Source organism: Leopardus geoffroyi, chromosome E3, assembly GCF_018350155.1.
Source record: "Leopardus geoffroyi isolate Oge1 chromosome E3, O.geoffroyi_Oge1_pat1.0, whole genome shotgun sequence".
Taxonomy (NCBI): domain Eukaryota; kingdom Metazoa; phylum Chordata; class Mammalia; order Carnivora; family Felidae; genus Leopardus; species Leopardus geoffroyi.
The window spans coordinates 6,017,559-6,031,334 of NC_059340.1; the positions used below are offsets into that span (position 1 = coordinate 6,017,559).

At 49.3% G+C, this 13,776-nt stretch overlaps 1 protein-coding gene across 19 annotated transcripts in view; it reads left to right on the top strand.

Moving 5' to 3' along the window:
* LOC123589380 (transformation/transcription domain associated protein) overlaps window positions 1-13,776 on the top strand; it is a 112,032-nt gene that overhangs the window by 56,198 nt on the left and 42,058 nt on the right. For all 19 annotated transcript variants that reach the window (XM_045461399.1, XM_045461397.1, XM_045461409.1 and 16 more), the window contains 12 exons: window positions 25-206; window positions 376-574; window positions 1,032-1,160; window positions 3,336-3,602; window positions 4,898-5,104; window positions 5,375-5,533; window positions 5,630-5,764; window positions 7,153-7,263; window positions 8,197-8,343; window positions 10,169-10,382; window positions 10,931-11,056; window positions 13,170-13,316. In XM_045461399.1, the coding sequence (XP_045317355.1) occupies window positions 25-206; window positions 376-574; window positions 1,032-1,160; window positions 3,336-3,602; window positions 4,898-5,104; window positions 5,375-5,533; window positions 5,630-5,764; window positions 7,153-7,263; window positions 8,197-8,343; window positions 10,169-10,382; window positions 10,931-11,056; window positions 13,170-13,316 (2,023 nt within the window). The remainder of the gene's footprint in view (window positions 1-24; window positions 207-375; window positions 575-1,031; window positions 1,161-3,335; window positions 3,603-4,897; window positions 5,105-5,374; window positions 5,534-5,629; window positions 5,765-7,152; window positions 7,264-8,196; window positions 8,344-10,168; window positions 10,383-10,930; window positions 11,057-13,169; window positions 13,317-13,776) is intronic.

The following is a 13,776-nucleotide window of genomic DNA, read 5'->3' on the forward strand; positions in this document are numbered from 1 at the left end:
CCCTAATTGTCGCTTCTTTGACAGATCATAAGTATTATAGTTAAAAACGATGACTCCTGGCTGGCCAATCAGCATTCTCTGGTGAGCCAGTTGAGGCGTGTGTGGGTTAGTGAGACCTTTCAAGAGAGACACCGGAAGGAGAATATGGCTGCCACCAATTGGAAGGAGCCCAAGCTGCTGGCCTACTGTCTGCTGAATTACTGCAAGTGGGTGCATCCGTTGTGCTTTCTGTCCAGTGACTTGTTCCCTCCCCCCAGTAAGCTACACCGGAGCCCCTCTGGGAATTTGTGCTTAGCTGTGGTCCACTGGCCACGTGCACCCACGTCGTCATGAAAGCAGCCATAACATAGCCTGTTCTCTCATTTGACCCTGCAGAAGGAATTATGGAGACATAGAATTGCTCTTCCAGCTGCTCCGGGCCTTTACCGGTCGTTTTCTCTGCAACATGACGTTCCTGAAAGAGTACATGGAGGAAGAGATTCCCAAAAACTACAGCATCGCTCAAAAGCGTGCCCTGTTTTTCCGTTTTGTGGACTTCAGCGACCCCAACTTTGGAGATGAACTGAAAGCCAAGGTGAGTCTCACGGTTAGGCTGTGGTTTTGCCGTGGGCGTCGGGGCTAATTTTCTAGGGAACCAGGGGCACTGTTTGTGTTCTGCTGTGTCTCCGCGGACACTTAACTAGAGTCTGGACTGTTGGCGAGGAAGATGCCGCCGTTGAAAAACTTACGGCGGGTCCAGAGTGCACCAGTGTTGCAAAGTAGGTTGTCGGAGTCCTTGTTTTTAGAAAATGCCTCGTTTGACACGAGAAGAGTAGACAGACTCGAGTCGCTTTTCCTCCTGTTTTGACCCACCTTTCTTGCTGACTGCTTGAGTCAAAGTCAGGTGATGGGTCACACCCTTGACTGAGATCTCGCTTCACGGGTTCAGTGTCCAAGCAAACCCTGGGGGCCCTACCCACCTTGGTGAAGAAATAAAGAGCACGGAGCACAGCATTGTTTGCCTCCTCCTTCATGTTTACGTTTTCTTGTAGGTTCTGCAGCATATCTTGAATCCTGCTTTCTTATACAGCTTTGAGAAGGGAGACGGGGAGCAGCTCCTAGGACCTCCCAACCCAGAAGGCGATAACCCAGAGAGCATCACCAGTGTGTTTATAACCAAGGTGGTGTCACTATCAGTGCTTTGGCATGAAAAGCAACGTAGTAGATGAGAGAGAACGTGTGAGTGTGTGTGCATGCGTGTTTTGTATGATGGGTTCGCTGAAATAAGCTTATTTCCCTAAGGTTCTAATCTTCCACAATTGCATTGGTTTATAGAATTGCGTTGGTCGTATTAGAATGCAGTGCATTTTTTTGAGGACACTTCAGAATGAACTGACTTTCCACACAAATAGATTCCAATGAGAAACGGAACATATGTCAGTGAACAGTTAGATGTTGGAGTTGTTTTGTAAAAATCCCTCTCGCTGGTTAGAGTCTTGACACATGGTTTTTGTCTTCACTTTTGCAAAAGAATCTACTAAAAGTCAGTGGAAACAGACCAGATCTAGTTGTCACCATGACCCTTATTGTCAAGTTAACGAGACCAATGTGACAGCAGGGATGTCTGAGGTTACCTTAGGTGTTAGGTCTCTGTATGTTTACAGTAGCGTTTCCGGTTTGTGCTAGAGAGGTTTTCCTGAGTGACGTGTTTGAGAAATGGCTGCCTGGCGTTCCTCTTGGTGCCTCGGCTGTCCTGTGCTGGCTTGGCCTTTGAACTTTGCCTGCAGGTGCTGTGTTCACCTGCAGGCTTGGTAGAGCGTTCTGTATACACGTGGTTTGTTGGAGTGCAGTGACCAACGGGCATTCCTCTGCAGGGTGTTGTCTGAACGCCCTTTAGGAGAACCCAGTTTTCTCACTCCTTCCATCACTGTTCCGTCCTGGGGCCCAAGTGGAGGGGACTGTTCCCATTGGAAGTTTACTGGTTCCTGAAGACGGGCGTCCTTCCTGCAGTTTTCACCCCACCTCCGCTCTCTCTAGGAATGAGAGCTGAGCCCAAGGAATTGTTTTGGGCCCCCGTATTGACACTTGTCTCATTTCGGGCAACCCCTTCTCTTGTGCTGCCTTCTCTAGATTGTCTTTTGGGTCAGATGCTGCTGACTCAGCACAAGTGAGGAGTTGGGATTTCGAGGTCAGGTGAGGGTTAGTGGCACCGGGCAGGTGGGGGCCCCGGGAGAGGCTGCCGGGAAGCAGCAGGTCCAGGGGAGAGGGGACTCGGGGAGCCAGAGGAACCCCAGTAAAAACACAGTTGTGGTGGAAGACTTCAGCCTTTCAGAACTTTCTGGGAGAAAACGTAGTTAGGCCTGGAATGGAGAGTCAGCACACTTGATTCAGTAGAGACCTGCGGGGTATTCCTCGGGGTGGACATGTTTTCTCATATTCATAAAACAGAAATGTGTCCGATACTTGATGACAGAAAACTGTAACAATTTCTTTAGAGATTTGTTTTCCAGGTATCATTTTCTTACTATAATACTGCAAAATAAGGACTAGACAGACACTTAACAGCTGACTAGGCAAAAAATCTCAACTACTTGGAAATTAAGAAACTCTGTCCTTGGGGCACCTGGGTGGCTCAGCCAGTTAAGTGTCTGACTCTTGATTTAGGCTCAGGTCGTGATCTTGTGGTTCATGGGATCGAACTCTGCGTCCCTGCTTGGGATTCCCTCTCTCCCTCTCTCTCTGCCCCTGCCCCGCTCTCATGTGCTTGCTCACTCTCAAAGAAACGTTTAAAAAAAAAAAAAAAAGAAACGGGCACCTGGGTGGCTCAGTTGGTTAAGTGTTCAACTTTGGCTCAGGTCATGATCTCATGGTTCGTGATTTCGAGCCCCGCATTGGGCTCTGTGCTGACAGCTCAGAGCCTGGACCCTGCTTTGGATTCTGTGTCTCCCTCTCTCTCTGCCCACCCCAGATCACGCTCTGTCTTCTCTCTCAAAAATAAATAATTTTTTTAAAAAATTAAAAAAGAAAAAAGAAATCTCGTCCTAAAGAAGAGGCCCTCCTTTTCCCCTGAAGGTCCTTCACCCACTGTGTTCAGACTTGTAAGCCCGCCCTTTGTCAGTGAAATTCGTTCCATGAGTCTCTGATCCGCACACATAACGGGAAAATGGGCATGACCTCGTTGGTTCTCTTGTTGTAAAGCTTGATGTTGTATATGCCGTGCGCGCGCGTGTGTGTGTGTGTGTTTAGGAGCGCGCTCGTGCGTGCGTGTTTGAAGGTGTAAACCTGTCGTGTGGCCCTTGGTTGGTGACACGGCTCAGGACTGGACCCGAGCTCCGTTCTGCTGGTCTCGCCCACAGGTGCTGGACCCGGAGAAGCAGGCGGACATGCTGGACTCGCTGAGGATCTACCTCCTGCAGTACGCCACGCTGCTGGTGGAGCACGCCCCGCACCACATCCACGACAACAACAAGAACCGCAACAGCAAGCTGCGCCGCCTCATGACCTTCGCGTGGCCCTGCCTGCTGTCCAAGGCCTGCGTGGACCCGGCCTGCAAATACAGCGGACACTTGCTTCTGGCGCACATCATTGCCAAGTTTGCCATACACAAGAAGATCGTCCTTCAGGTACCGCGGGGCACCCTCCCATCCCCCCTCCGCCACGCCCCCCCCCCCCCCCCCCCCAGGCGTTGGGCAGATTTGGACACACGCTTCCCCCCAACCCCCCTCCGCAGTTGTAGCCTCCTTTGCTGTTGTCCTTCCCGGCACTGTTTAAAAATAGCTGGTTTCTGCCGTGTTACAAACACCGTGAACCCTCCCATGACTGCTCACTGTGTCCCCCGCTCCGCAGTTACTGCTGTGCTCCGTCGTCCCTCTGCGGCCTTGCTGCTGAAACAGCAAAGCGTCTCCTTTGCCCATCTCCTGCTCCTCTGCACGTTGTAGCCTGGCTTCCGATCTGCTGGTCCATTGAAACCATTCTGCAAGGGCCCAGCCCGTTCCTTAGCTGAAGACACTAGGCACTCTAGAGCCCTCATCCCGTACTGATCCTCTGCCAACGATGAGTACCCTTCTCTGAGTCCCCGGAGGAGTTAGGCCTTGATGCCAGGCCGCCCTGGGTTTGAGTTTCTGTTTTGCAGTCGCAAGTTTGTGACCCTGAGTTTAGTGTTGTCTCTGTAAGAATTAAATGCGGTAGTACACTTTAGTGCTCAGTTTGTCCCGTTAACGTTGCCTAAGCGGTCGTCCTTGTCCTCTTCTGTGCGGTCACTCCTGATTGTTTTCCTCTGACCACTTCGTCTTGTGACCTCTGAGGTGTTACACCCCAGACCACAAAGCCAGCGGCCCCTCCGTCATCACCTCCCACAGGCACGTCTCTGGGGCGCTGCTCTCCCAGCCAGAGACGCAGGGACCATCCGCGATGCCCTCTAGTTCCCGCTTGGGGCGTGGGCGAGTCCTGTTGATCTCCAGCACCTGCCCTGCCCCCTCCATCTTCCGTACCCATCAGGTGGTCTTCGTGTCGTGACCTTACTTAACGTCAGGACGTCACCTCTCACTTGCGCTTTTCCAAGACTGCCGCCGAGGGCAGTCCCTTTTACTCGTGTCACGCTGTGGTGAAAGAAATGATCCCTGTACATCAGCTAACTTCCCATGAGTTACGCGAGACAGAGTCCCTGTAAGGAGCTAGGTCTTCCTCTGCGTGCTCCACCCTGGCCCAGCACGGGCACGAAGTGGGAGCTCGGTAGGAGGAGGAACAACGTATTCATCTCAAAACTTAAGGAAGGAGAAAGCAGCTTTGTTGTTTCCTAAGGAATTTTGTAAAAACCGTTTTTGCAAAAACACCAGGTCTCGGTTCAAAGTGATTGTTCTCATCTCCTTTCTCCAAGCCTTCGTTCTCACCGTGCGTAAGAACCTCTTCCCTGTTTTAGGTCTTTCACAGTCTCCTCAAGGCTCATGCGATGGAGGCTCGAGCCATCGTGAGACAGGCGATGGCCATCTTGACTCCGGCGGTGCCGGCCAGGATGGAGGACGGGCACCAGATGCTGACGCACTGGACGAGGAAGATCATTGTGGAGGAGGGCCACACGGTCCCGCAGCTCGTTCACATCCTGCATTTGATCGTGCAGCACTTTAAGGTGTGTAGAGAGCACCACAGGGGGGTGGGGACCACACACTGAGAGCACCGTAGGACCATAGTGGGTGCGTCCTGTGCGTTCAGGCATTTGCTTTCACCTCTTGCTTATCTCTGATTGTTTGCGGTAATAATGTGGTTAGTCATCTTTTAATAAAGGTGTTTCTGGTCCATTGGGGGGTGGGGGTATATGCGTGTGTGTGTGCCCACTTGCGCACGTGTGTTGGAGTCACGAGGCAGTGGTCCCGGTGTGACACAGGCCCCGTACCCGCAGGTCTACTACCCTGTGCGGCATCACTTGGTGCAGCACATGGTCAGCGCCATGCAGAGGTTGGGCTTCACGCCCAGCGTCACCATCGAGCAGAGGCGGCTGGCCGTGGACCTGTCTGAAGTCGTCATCAAGTGGGAATTGCAGAGGATCAAGGACCAGCAGGTACGGCTGCCAGACTTGTCCTGTCGTCCCAGACTGAATTCCTTCTGCTTCTCCCTAGAAATCAGTTTGTAAAGTCACACCTGTGTGTTTTTTAAGCCGGATTCAGACATGGACTCAAATTCAAGTGGCGAAGGAGTCAACTCTGTTTCATCTTCCATTAAAAGAGGCCTGTCGGTGGATTCCGCCCAGGAAGTGAAACGCTTTAGGACGGCCACTGGAGCCATCAGCGCGGTAAGATCGAGTGCTTTGTGTTATGGGTTCTGCGCTGCTTTCATTCATTCCACAAATTCCGAATGTGGGCTAAGTGCCCAGCACCGTGCCTGAGACACAGCCGGGAAAGGCTGCACTCACAGGTAGGACCCCAGTGACCTAGGACTCGCTCGCTGTGTTTCTCGTGTCACGAGACACGGTTGTTTTTGTGTTTTTGTTTTTTACATGTGTATTTAATACCTTAGAGTTCCAATGAGAATGGCTAATTCCTTGCAGGGAGGCATCGAGAGAAACGCTTTGGGGTAAGAAAATTGATCGAGAACGTGCACCCATTTGTGTTCATTTTTTTCAAAGGGAACAAATGTGTTGTGTTTTGTTTGGAGAACACAAGAGAGCCAGGGAGGGGGTTGCTCTCTCTCCTCAGCCTTTGTTGAGGTGATGGCTCTGTCACTCTGTGCCTGAGGTTGAACCGTCCCTCCCCTCTACCGGTCTCTACTTGTGCTCAGGTCGGACACCTCGGGCCACGGATTTTGTCCACTTACGTGTCAGGTCCTGCTCACCCGGCCGCGGACCCTTCTTGGCGTGCGCCCAGCCACCTCCCCTGCTCACTGCAGTGCCTCCCAGCTCCTCTCTCCTCTCCTGCTGCCTCTTGTCAGAATCTAAGGGAAGCTGAGTAAAGGGAGCCTGGGGCCTCTGTACTGTTACATCGTTTAAAAATGAAACTTGAAGATGGGGCATCTGGGTGGCTCAGTTGGTTAAGCATCCGACTTCGGCTCAGGTCAGGATCTCATGGCTCATTTGTGAGTTCTAAGCCCCGCATTGGACTCTCTGCTGTCAGCACAGAGCCCTCTTCGGATTCTCGGTCGCCCTTTCTGCCCCTCCCCCACTCGTACTCTCTCAAAAATAAACATTTAAAAAAAGAAAAAGCTTGAAGAAGCAGTAGGTCAGGTTGTCTTTCCCCGGCCAAGCCCTCTCTGGGGCTGAGGCCTTCAAGGCCTGTGTGACTCAGCCCTGCTGATGGCCTTCGTGCCTCCCCCGCCCTTCCCTCCCCCCCCCCCCCCCCCCCCCCCCCCCCCCCCCCCACTGTTCTTGCTCACGATGCTCCAGCCACACAGGCCTTCCTCCACTTCGGGAGTGCCCAGGGTCTTTGGGACTCATCCGCTGGCTCCTTTTCCTGTGCCTGGAGCAGCTTTGTCTGTGCTCTTCTCCTGGCTGCTGCTCCCTGTGAAGAGCCGCCTTGGTGTCCTCGCGACTTTGTCGGTTGTGTCTGCAGAGACGTGCCTGCCGCCGGTCTCCCCACTGCCCAGAGCCACCGCCCCCAGCAGGACTGTGTACCTCGAGCTGGCTGCACAAGGCCGCGCCCTGTCAGACCAACGCATTGTTGAGAATGCTCTGTCTGCCTTTTCTAGGTGTTCGGAAGGAGCCAGTCACTGCCTGGAGCCGACTCCCTTCTTGCCAAACCCATTGATAAGCAGCACACAGACACAGTGGTGAACTTCCTCATCCGCGTGGCTTGTCAGGTGCGGCTTTTGAAAGGCTTCTGTTATGGATTCTTCAGAACAGAGACTGCTTAATGGATTCTAGAATGTTATCTCTGACAGTGTAGTCAGGAACAATGTAGACAAACCAAGGTCTGAGGCCAGCTCTCTTGTACCACATTCCACTGATTTCATAACAGGCTAACGTTTCTGAAACCTGCCTGTTTTATAAGTGATGGGATTTTTAAAAACATATTTTTCTTTCTGCGATGGTAAAATATTGGTATATCTCATGATTAAGGTCATCTTGGTGTTGACACAACATGGCACTCGGCCAGTGACCTTGGGCAGATTATTTAACTTCCAAGTACATCTCGTAAAGGTGCTGGGATGATCCGACCTCCATACATTGTGGACGTTTAGTAATTTAAGTGCTTTTAAAACTTGTATTTCTTTATCATTTACGTCAATATGTATTTTCATGTATTTCTTGGGAATCTATTTCTGAAACAATTTGAAAAAACAACATTGTAAATGAAATTTTCTTAGGTAGTTTTTTTAGAATTTGGGAATCTTAAGTTTGTGTGATTACTAAACAGAATAGTAGATCTTGCAAAACCATTGAGGGCTTCAAAGTACTGAAAAGAATCTGCTGAATAATTCAGCTAGTACCTTCTCGGTGCTGCAGTGTGCCAGGCCCAGCCTGTGAGGTCCGTGGGAGGAGCTTGGGTGCGCTCTTGGGGAGCTGCCTGACGCTAATCGGTCACTCCCACAAATGAGTGCAAATGCAAATCCCCAACGACCCCACAGCAAGAGAGCGGGGCGGGGGGGCGGCCTGTCGGCAAGAGTCCCTGAAGTGGGGAAGGCTGAATTGAGTCAGGTGGGAAAGGAGGTGGCAGTGAAGTGGAAGCCGGGTGCCAGGGCGAGAGGCAGTGTCACAGTGAGACGTGGCCTTGATTTTAAGTGGATTTCCAGGTTAACGACAATACCAACACTGCGGGGTCTCCTGGGGAGGTGCTGTCTCGCCGGTGTGTGACTCTCCTGAAGACTGCCTTGCGCCCAGACATGTGGTCCAAGTCTGAGCTCAAACTGCAGTGGTTTGACAAGCTCCTGATGAGTGTGGTAAGTGGATGTGTCTGTCACTGCCACCCGATCTTGGGGCTGGGCCACCAAACCCCAAACCCTCCGTTCTCTTGGCCAATCGTGGCTGCTAAGGAGGGAGAGGGAATTTCACTCCCTGAAAAAGATCTTAAAACTTGAGCTCATGTCCCCAGCCCCAGGCAGCGAAGAGCTTTGAAAACATGATAGTTTTCTTGCATCTTGAAGCGTCTGTTCTTAAAGTGACCTCTCGACTGGCTTGGCATAAACAATTTTAGTTGGTTTATGAAACAATCTCTAAAATAAAACTTTAAAACAGACATATAATTTGTTATCGAGCACCACAAAATAAGGTAATAAAAAAATTAGCCCTGGGATGCCTGGGTGGCTCAGTCAATTAAATGTCTGACTTTGGCTCAGATGATGATCTTACGGTTCACGGGTTTGAGGCCCGCGTCAGTCTCTGTGCTGACAGCACAGAGCCTGCTTGGGATTCTCTCTTTGTCCCTTCCCCACTTGGGCACGTGCTCACTAGCTCTCTCTCTCAAAATAAATAAACTAAAGGGGGGGTAAGGGTTAAAAAAATTAGCCTCTAATGCTGCTGATTATTTGGTGGGTCTTTGGTCTGTTTCTGTAAAAAACCATGATCCTGTAATTTCTGGGTAGCTGCAGACCGATTTTAAACATTTGTTATTTTGCATTGCAAAGGGTTTTTTTTAAAAGGTTGCACAGATTACCTGCACCACAAAAACAGTGGGATCATAGGCTGCCTGTCTGCAGTATATGCTTTGATTCTAGCTTGACATGTAACTTCAGGATTTTCTGTATATTTCTTTTCTCTTTTTCTTTCTTTTTTTTTTTTTTTTTTCTCAACATTTTTATTTATCTTTGGGACAGAGAGAGACAGAGCATGAACGGGGGAGGGGCAGAGAGAGAGGGAGACACAGAATCGGAAACAGGCTCCAGGCTCTGAGCCATCAGCCCAGAGCCCAGTTCAAGCGGGGCTCGAACTCCCGGACCGCGAGATCGTGACCTGGCTGAAGTCGGACGCTTAACCGACTGCGCCACCCAGGCGCCCCCTTTTTTTTTTTTTCTAAGTTTATGTGTTTATTTTGAGAGATACAGGCAGAGAGAGAGAGAATCCCAAGCAGGCTCTATACTGTCAATACAGAGTCTGATGTGGGGCTCGATCCCAGGAGCCGAGAGATCATGACCTGAGCCCAAATCAGGAGTCAGACACCCAACCGACTGGGCCACCCAGGCGCCCCATCCTCTTTTTCTTTTTGAAAGGTCAAACTACTTCCCTATCCAATGCAGTCGCATTGAGTTAAGCTCAGCCATTAGTGAACGACCTCTGCCACGTCACAGGCTAACATTTCCGTCATAAAGTGTGCCCACCTCAGGGTGACTTTCCACTCTTTTCCCATAGTAAGTGTGAGAAGATTTTATCTCACAACCCAGTGTGTCCACACAGTACATAGACAAGGCATCTGTGTGTGTAGACCACAGAGACAAAAGTTTCAAGAAGCAATACTCTGTTTCCTAGTACTGTTTTTTTTATGACATCATCTTTTAGATTGATTTCAAGATCCACAGTTTCAAAGATACTTCCTTTTGGAAGGATATTTGAATTTTATTTTTTAGACCCGATTTTAATGACTTTCAGATTTTTAATATTGAGTATTAATGTCTCTCATAAGCATTTAAAAGGGGGTTTGACTAAATACTTAAAGCAAATTTGTTAAAAGAAATGTGAAGTCCTCCTGTATTAATAAAATGTGGTCCTTGTGTAGTGGATGGCACCGGAGTGTTGACGTCATCTGTGTGTGGCCTGTGTTCTCCACCGCAGGAGCAGCCTAATCAAGTCAACTATGGAAATATTTGCACAGGATTGGAAGTTCTGGGTTTCTTGCTCACCGTCTTGCAGTCTCCAGCCATCCTCAGCAGCTTCAAACCTCTGCAGCGTGGGATCGCTGCGTGCATGACATGTGCGAACACCAAGGTTCTCCGAGCGGTCCATAGCCTTCTCTCCCGCCTAATGAGCATTTTCCCAACAGAGCCAAGTAGGTGACCTTTGCTCTGGTGCCTCAGTGGATGGGAGGGCACAGAGCTTGTCACTCGAGAGTGCTCCTCCTCCAGTTACTATAGTGAGCGTTAACTTCGGGCTTTCCATCTTTCTTTGAAAAAAAATTTTTCTTGACCTAAGAACTTAACGGCGGCAGTCGTTGCGTTATGTTTTTTGTTTTGCTTTGGAAATGCTGTTACTCATCAGCCGAACGTGACTTTCCTTAGGCAGTAAAGGAAGTTGGGTTACAGTGTTTGGTCCAATGTCAAACGGTCGAGGTCAAACTTTGGCATACTGTGAGTGGATCTTGGGTGCACTCCGGGAAAGCTTGGGGGATAAAATGTTGTCCCTTAGCTCTGTAAAGTCGGAATCCTCTCAGAGATGAGCGCCACAAGTCCTGCAGTGTGAGAGAAGCACCCATGCCAGTTGTCCCACATCCCAAGATAACTAAGGCTCCAGACCTAGTGTGAGGAAGGTCAATGTCCCGGTGCCCTGATGGGCCTGAGAACCTAAACCGTAGGGCCCAGGTTCTCGCTTCTGTTTCAGGCACTTCCAGTGTGGCCTCCAAGTACGAAGAGCTGGAGTGCCTCTATGCGGCCGTCGGAAAGGTGATCTATGAAGGACTCACCAACTATGAGAAGGCCACCAATGCGAATCCCTCCCAGCTTTTCGGTGAGTTTGGGTCCGATTTAGATTTTCTGTAGCAGGGGTTCCTTTTGGCGTCGGTCTCTGTGCTCTCTGGACGAGCTTTCCTTCTTGGAAAGGCTCAGGATGTCAGCTGGAGCTTTGAGCTGACATGCGCTGAGGGTGTCGTGTGTGGACTGGTACACGTGAGGCCCCAGTCCCCTGTGGTCTTTGAGGGAAATGGCCTCCACCCAACCAATGTCTGTGTTCCCTCGGTTCCTCCTGCCCCAGCCTCAGGTGCAGGATTGGGCTGTGGGGGAGCTACCCCGGCTTCACGTCACACACGGAGCCGCTGCTAAAGCAGTGTGCACAGATGTGTAATTGCTGCCTTTCACGGGCTTCACCCGTGTTGAAGCCACTCCCAAGACGAGAACTAGTCCCTGTCTACGTGGTGAGGCTCTGGCTGCCCCAGGTGAGACAAGAGTTGGTTTTTCAGGTAATCGGGGCAGCCGGACGACTTGGGCCTCCAGATACTCAGAAGTCAAATGCGTAGCTACTTTACTCTGCTTTTTGTGAAAGTCACGGACTTAGGGTTAGCAGTTTAAAAATGCTTTTTTAACTTAGTCATTGTATGAAATTTTGAAAATACAAAAGAAGGAAAACTAAAAGTCTCTTTGCTTAGTAAATATTCACTATTAACGTCTTGATGTGTGTCTTTTTTTCTGTGTACTTGTATGTAAACACATAGGTAGCTTTTATCATGCACACACTTGCATCTGAATCTGCAAACTGAATACGTTACATCTGAATGAGTTTCTTGCTCTCCAGACCCTTGCTACTTGCTGTCTGAAATTTGGGAACCAGATAAATTTATCTAAAATTGTATCCCTTAGTATTCAAGCTTGCCAGCTCTATTCTGGAACCGGGTGGATTCAGATGGTTGAGGAATCCTTTTGTGACTTTTGTCAAGGCGGATCATGTAGTAGATCCTGCTTCGCAGCCTGGCTTCCAGAGTTTGAATGTCTTCTTAATTCTCTGGAGGACTCTGAAGAGCTGACCACCGTTGGCCCTGCCTCCCTCCTTTGTGGGGGTGACAGCAGGCCGGGGGCAGCACTGGGGCTAGTGCCTGGAGTCTTGTCACACCAGTCTCCCTGCCCTAGACCCAGGGCTCAGTTACTGACTCATCATCACCAAGCGTCACCTGTCTCCTGAGACTCAGCCTTTTAACAAAGCAAGCCTAAAATTGTCCAAATCTGTGATGATTGCACCCATCAATGGCAAATGAATACCCTTATACTGGTCTATAATGGGAACCGTGAATAGAAATTTAAAATTTCATGTGTAGGTCAGGGTCAGGATGTTCCTAAAAAATGTCAGGAAAGATTACGTTTTTTGCACATACTCAGTGTTCATGCTCTGATGTTAGTTTTGTTGACTTTTACTGGATTTTTACTCATCTTACTCAGTTTTTCAGAATGGGGTACAAATTGAATTCTAAAATATTTGTCATGTCCAAATAGTCTAGATTTGTTTTTAAGGATTTTCTTTTTTTTTCTTGTTCTATTTTCTTTTTCAATTTTTTTTAATGTCAATTTTTTTTATATTCGAGAGTGCGAGAATGCAAGCAGTGGAGGGGCAGAGAAGGAGGGAGACATAGGATCTGAAGCAGACTCCAGGCTCTGAGCTGTCAGCACAGAGCCCAACGCGGGGCTCAAACTCACAAACCGCAAGATCATGACCTGAGCCAAAGTCAGATGCTTAACCCGGGGGTGCCACCCAGGCACCCCTCTTTTTTTTTTTTTTTTTTTTTGCCCAAACTTATCATGGGACAATAAATGTCACTTAGGGTGGTTTGCTATAACAAGGATAAAAGCCAGAACTGAAGGTACGAACGTGTATCTACCAAAGCATAAAAATCGGCTCCCTTGCTTGGTGTGGATCGTGAATTCAGAATTGGGAGTGAAAATGCGGTGCTCCAGAGTGTAGTGTGTGTGGACAAAAGCTTCTAATGTTGACACTTGGGGTTTATCCATACTTGGTCAGAAACAACACATTTTTATTCAGTACACTTTAAAATGTTTTAAATAGCCCATTTTTGTTGATTACTGAGTTTTAAAAAAAACTTTTCTTAAAACCGAACACACCGATTTCTACCTCTTAGGGACCCTTATGATCCTCAAGTCCGCCTGCAGCAACAACCCGAGCTACATCGACCGGCTCATCTCGGTCTTCATGCGCTCCCTGCAGAAGATGGTCCGAGAGCACCTGAACCCACAGGCAGCGTCGGGCAGCACAGAAGCTACCTCAGGTGACAACCAGGGCCCCCACGTTTTTTTCTCAGACTTCATGGAACACCAAAAGGGTGCTGCTGTGTGATTGAATTCTGAAACCAACGTGAATTCCTGGTTTTTTTGTGCAGTCCGCTCTCCGTTTGCTTTCAAAAAAGAAGTTGTGAGCGTTTCATATAAAACCAAAGTGAGACTCGTTTTTAAAATGAATTACATTCCAGGGGCACTTGGGTGGCTCAGTCGGTTAAGCCTCTGACTTTGGCTCAGGTCATGATCTCACAGTCTGTGAGTTCGAGCCCCGCGTTGGGCTCTGTGCTGATGGCTCAGAGCCTGGAGCCTGCTTCAGATTCTGTGTCTCCCTCTTTCTCTCTGCCCCTCCCCTGCTCGTGTGCTCGCTCACATTAAATTTTTTTTTTTTCATGAATTACATTCCAAATTTATGAATGTAGGGATGACATTTTTAAGTGGGCTGGATATTTA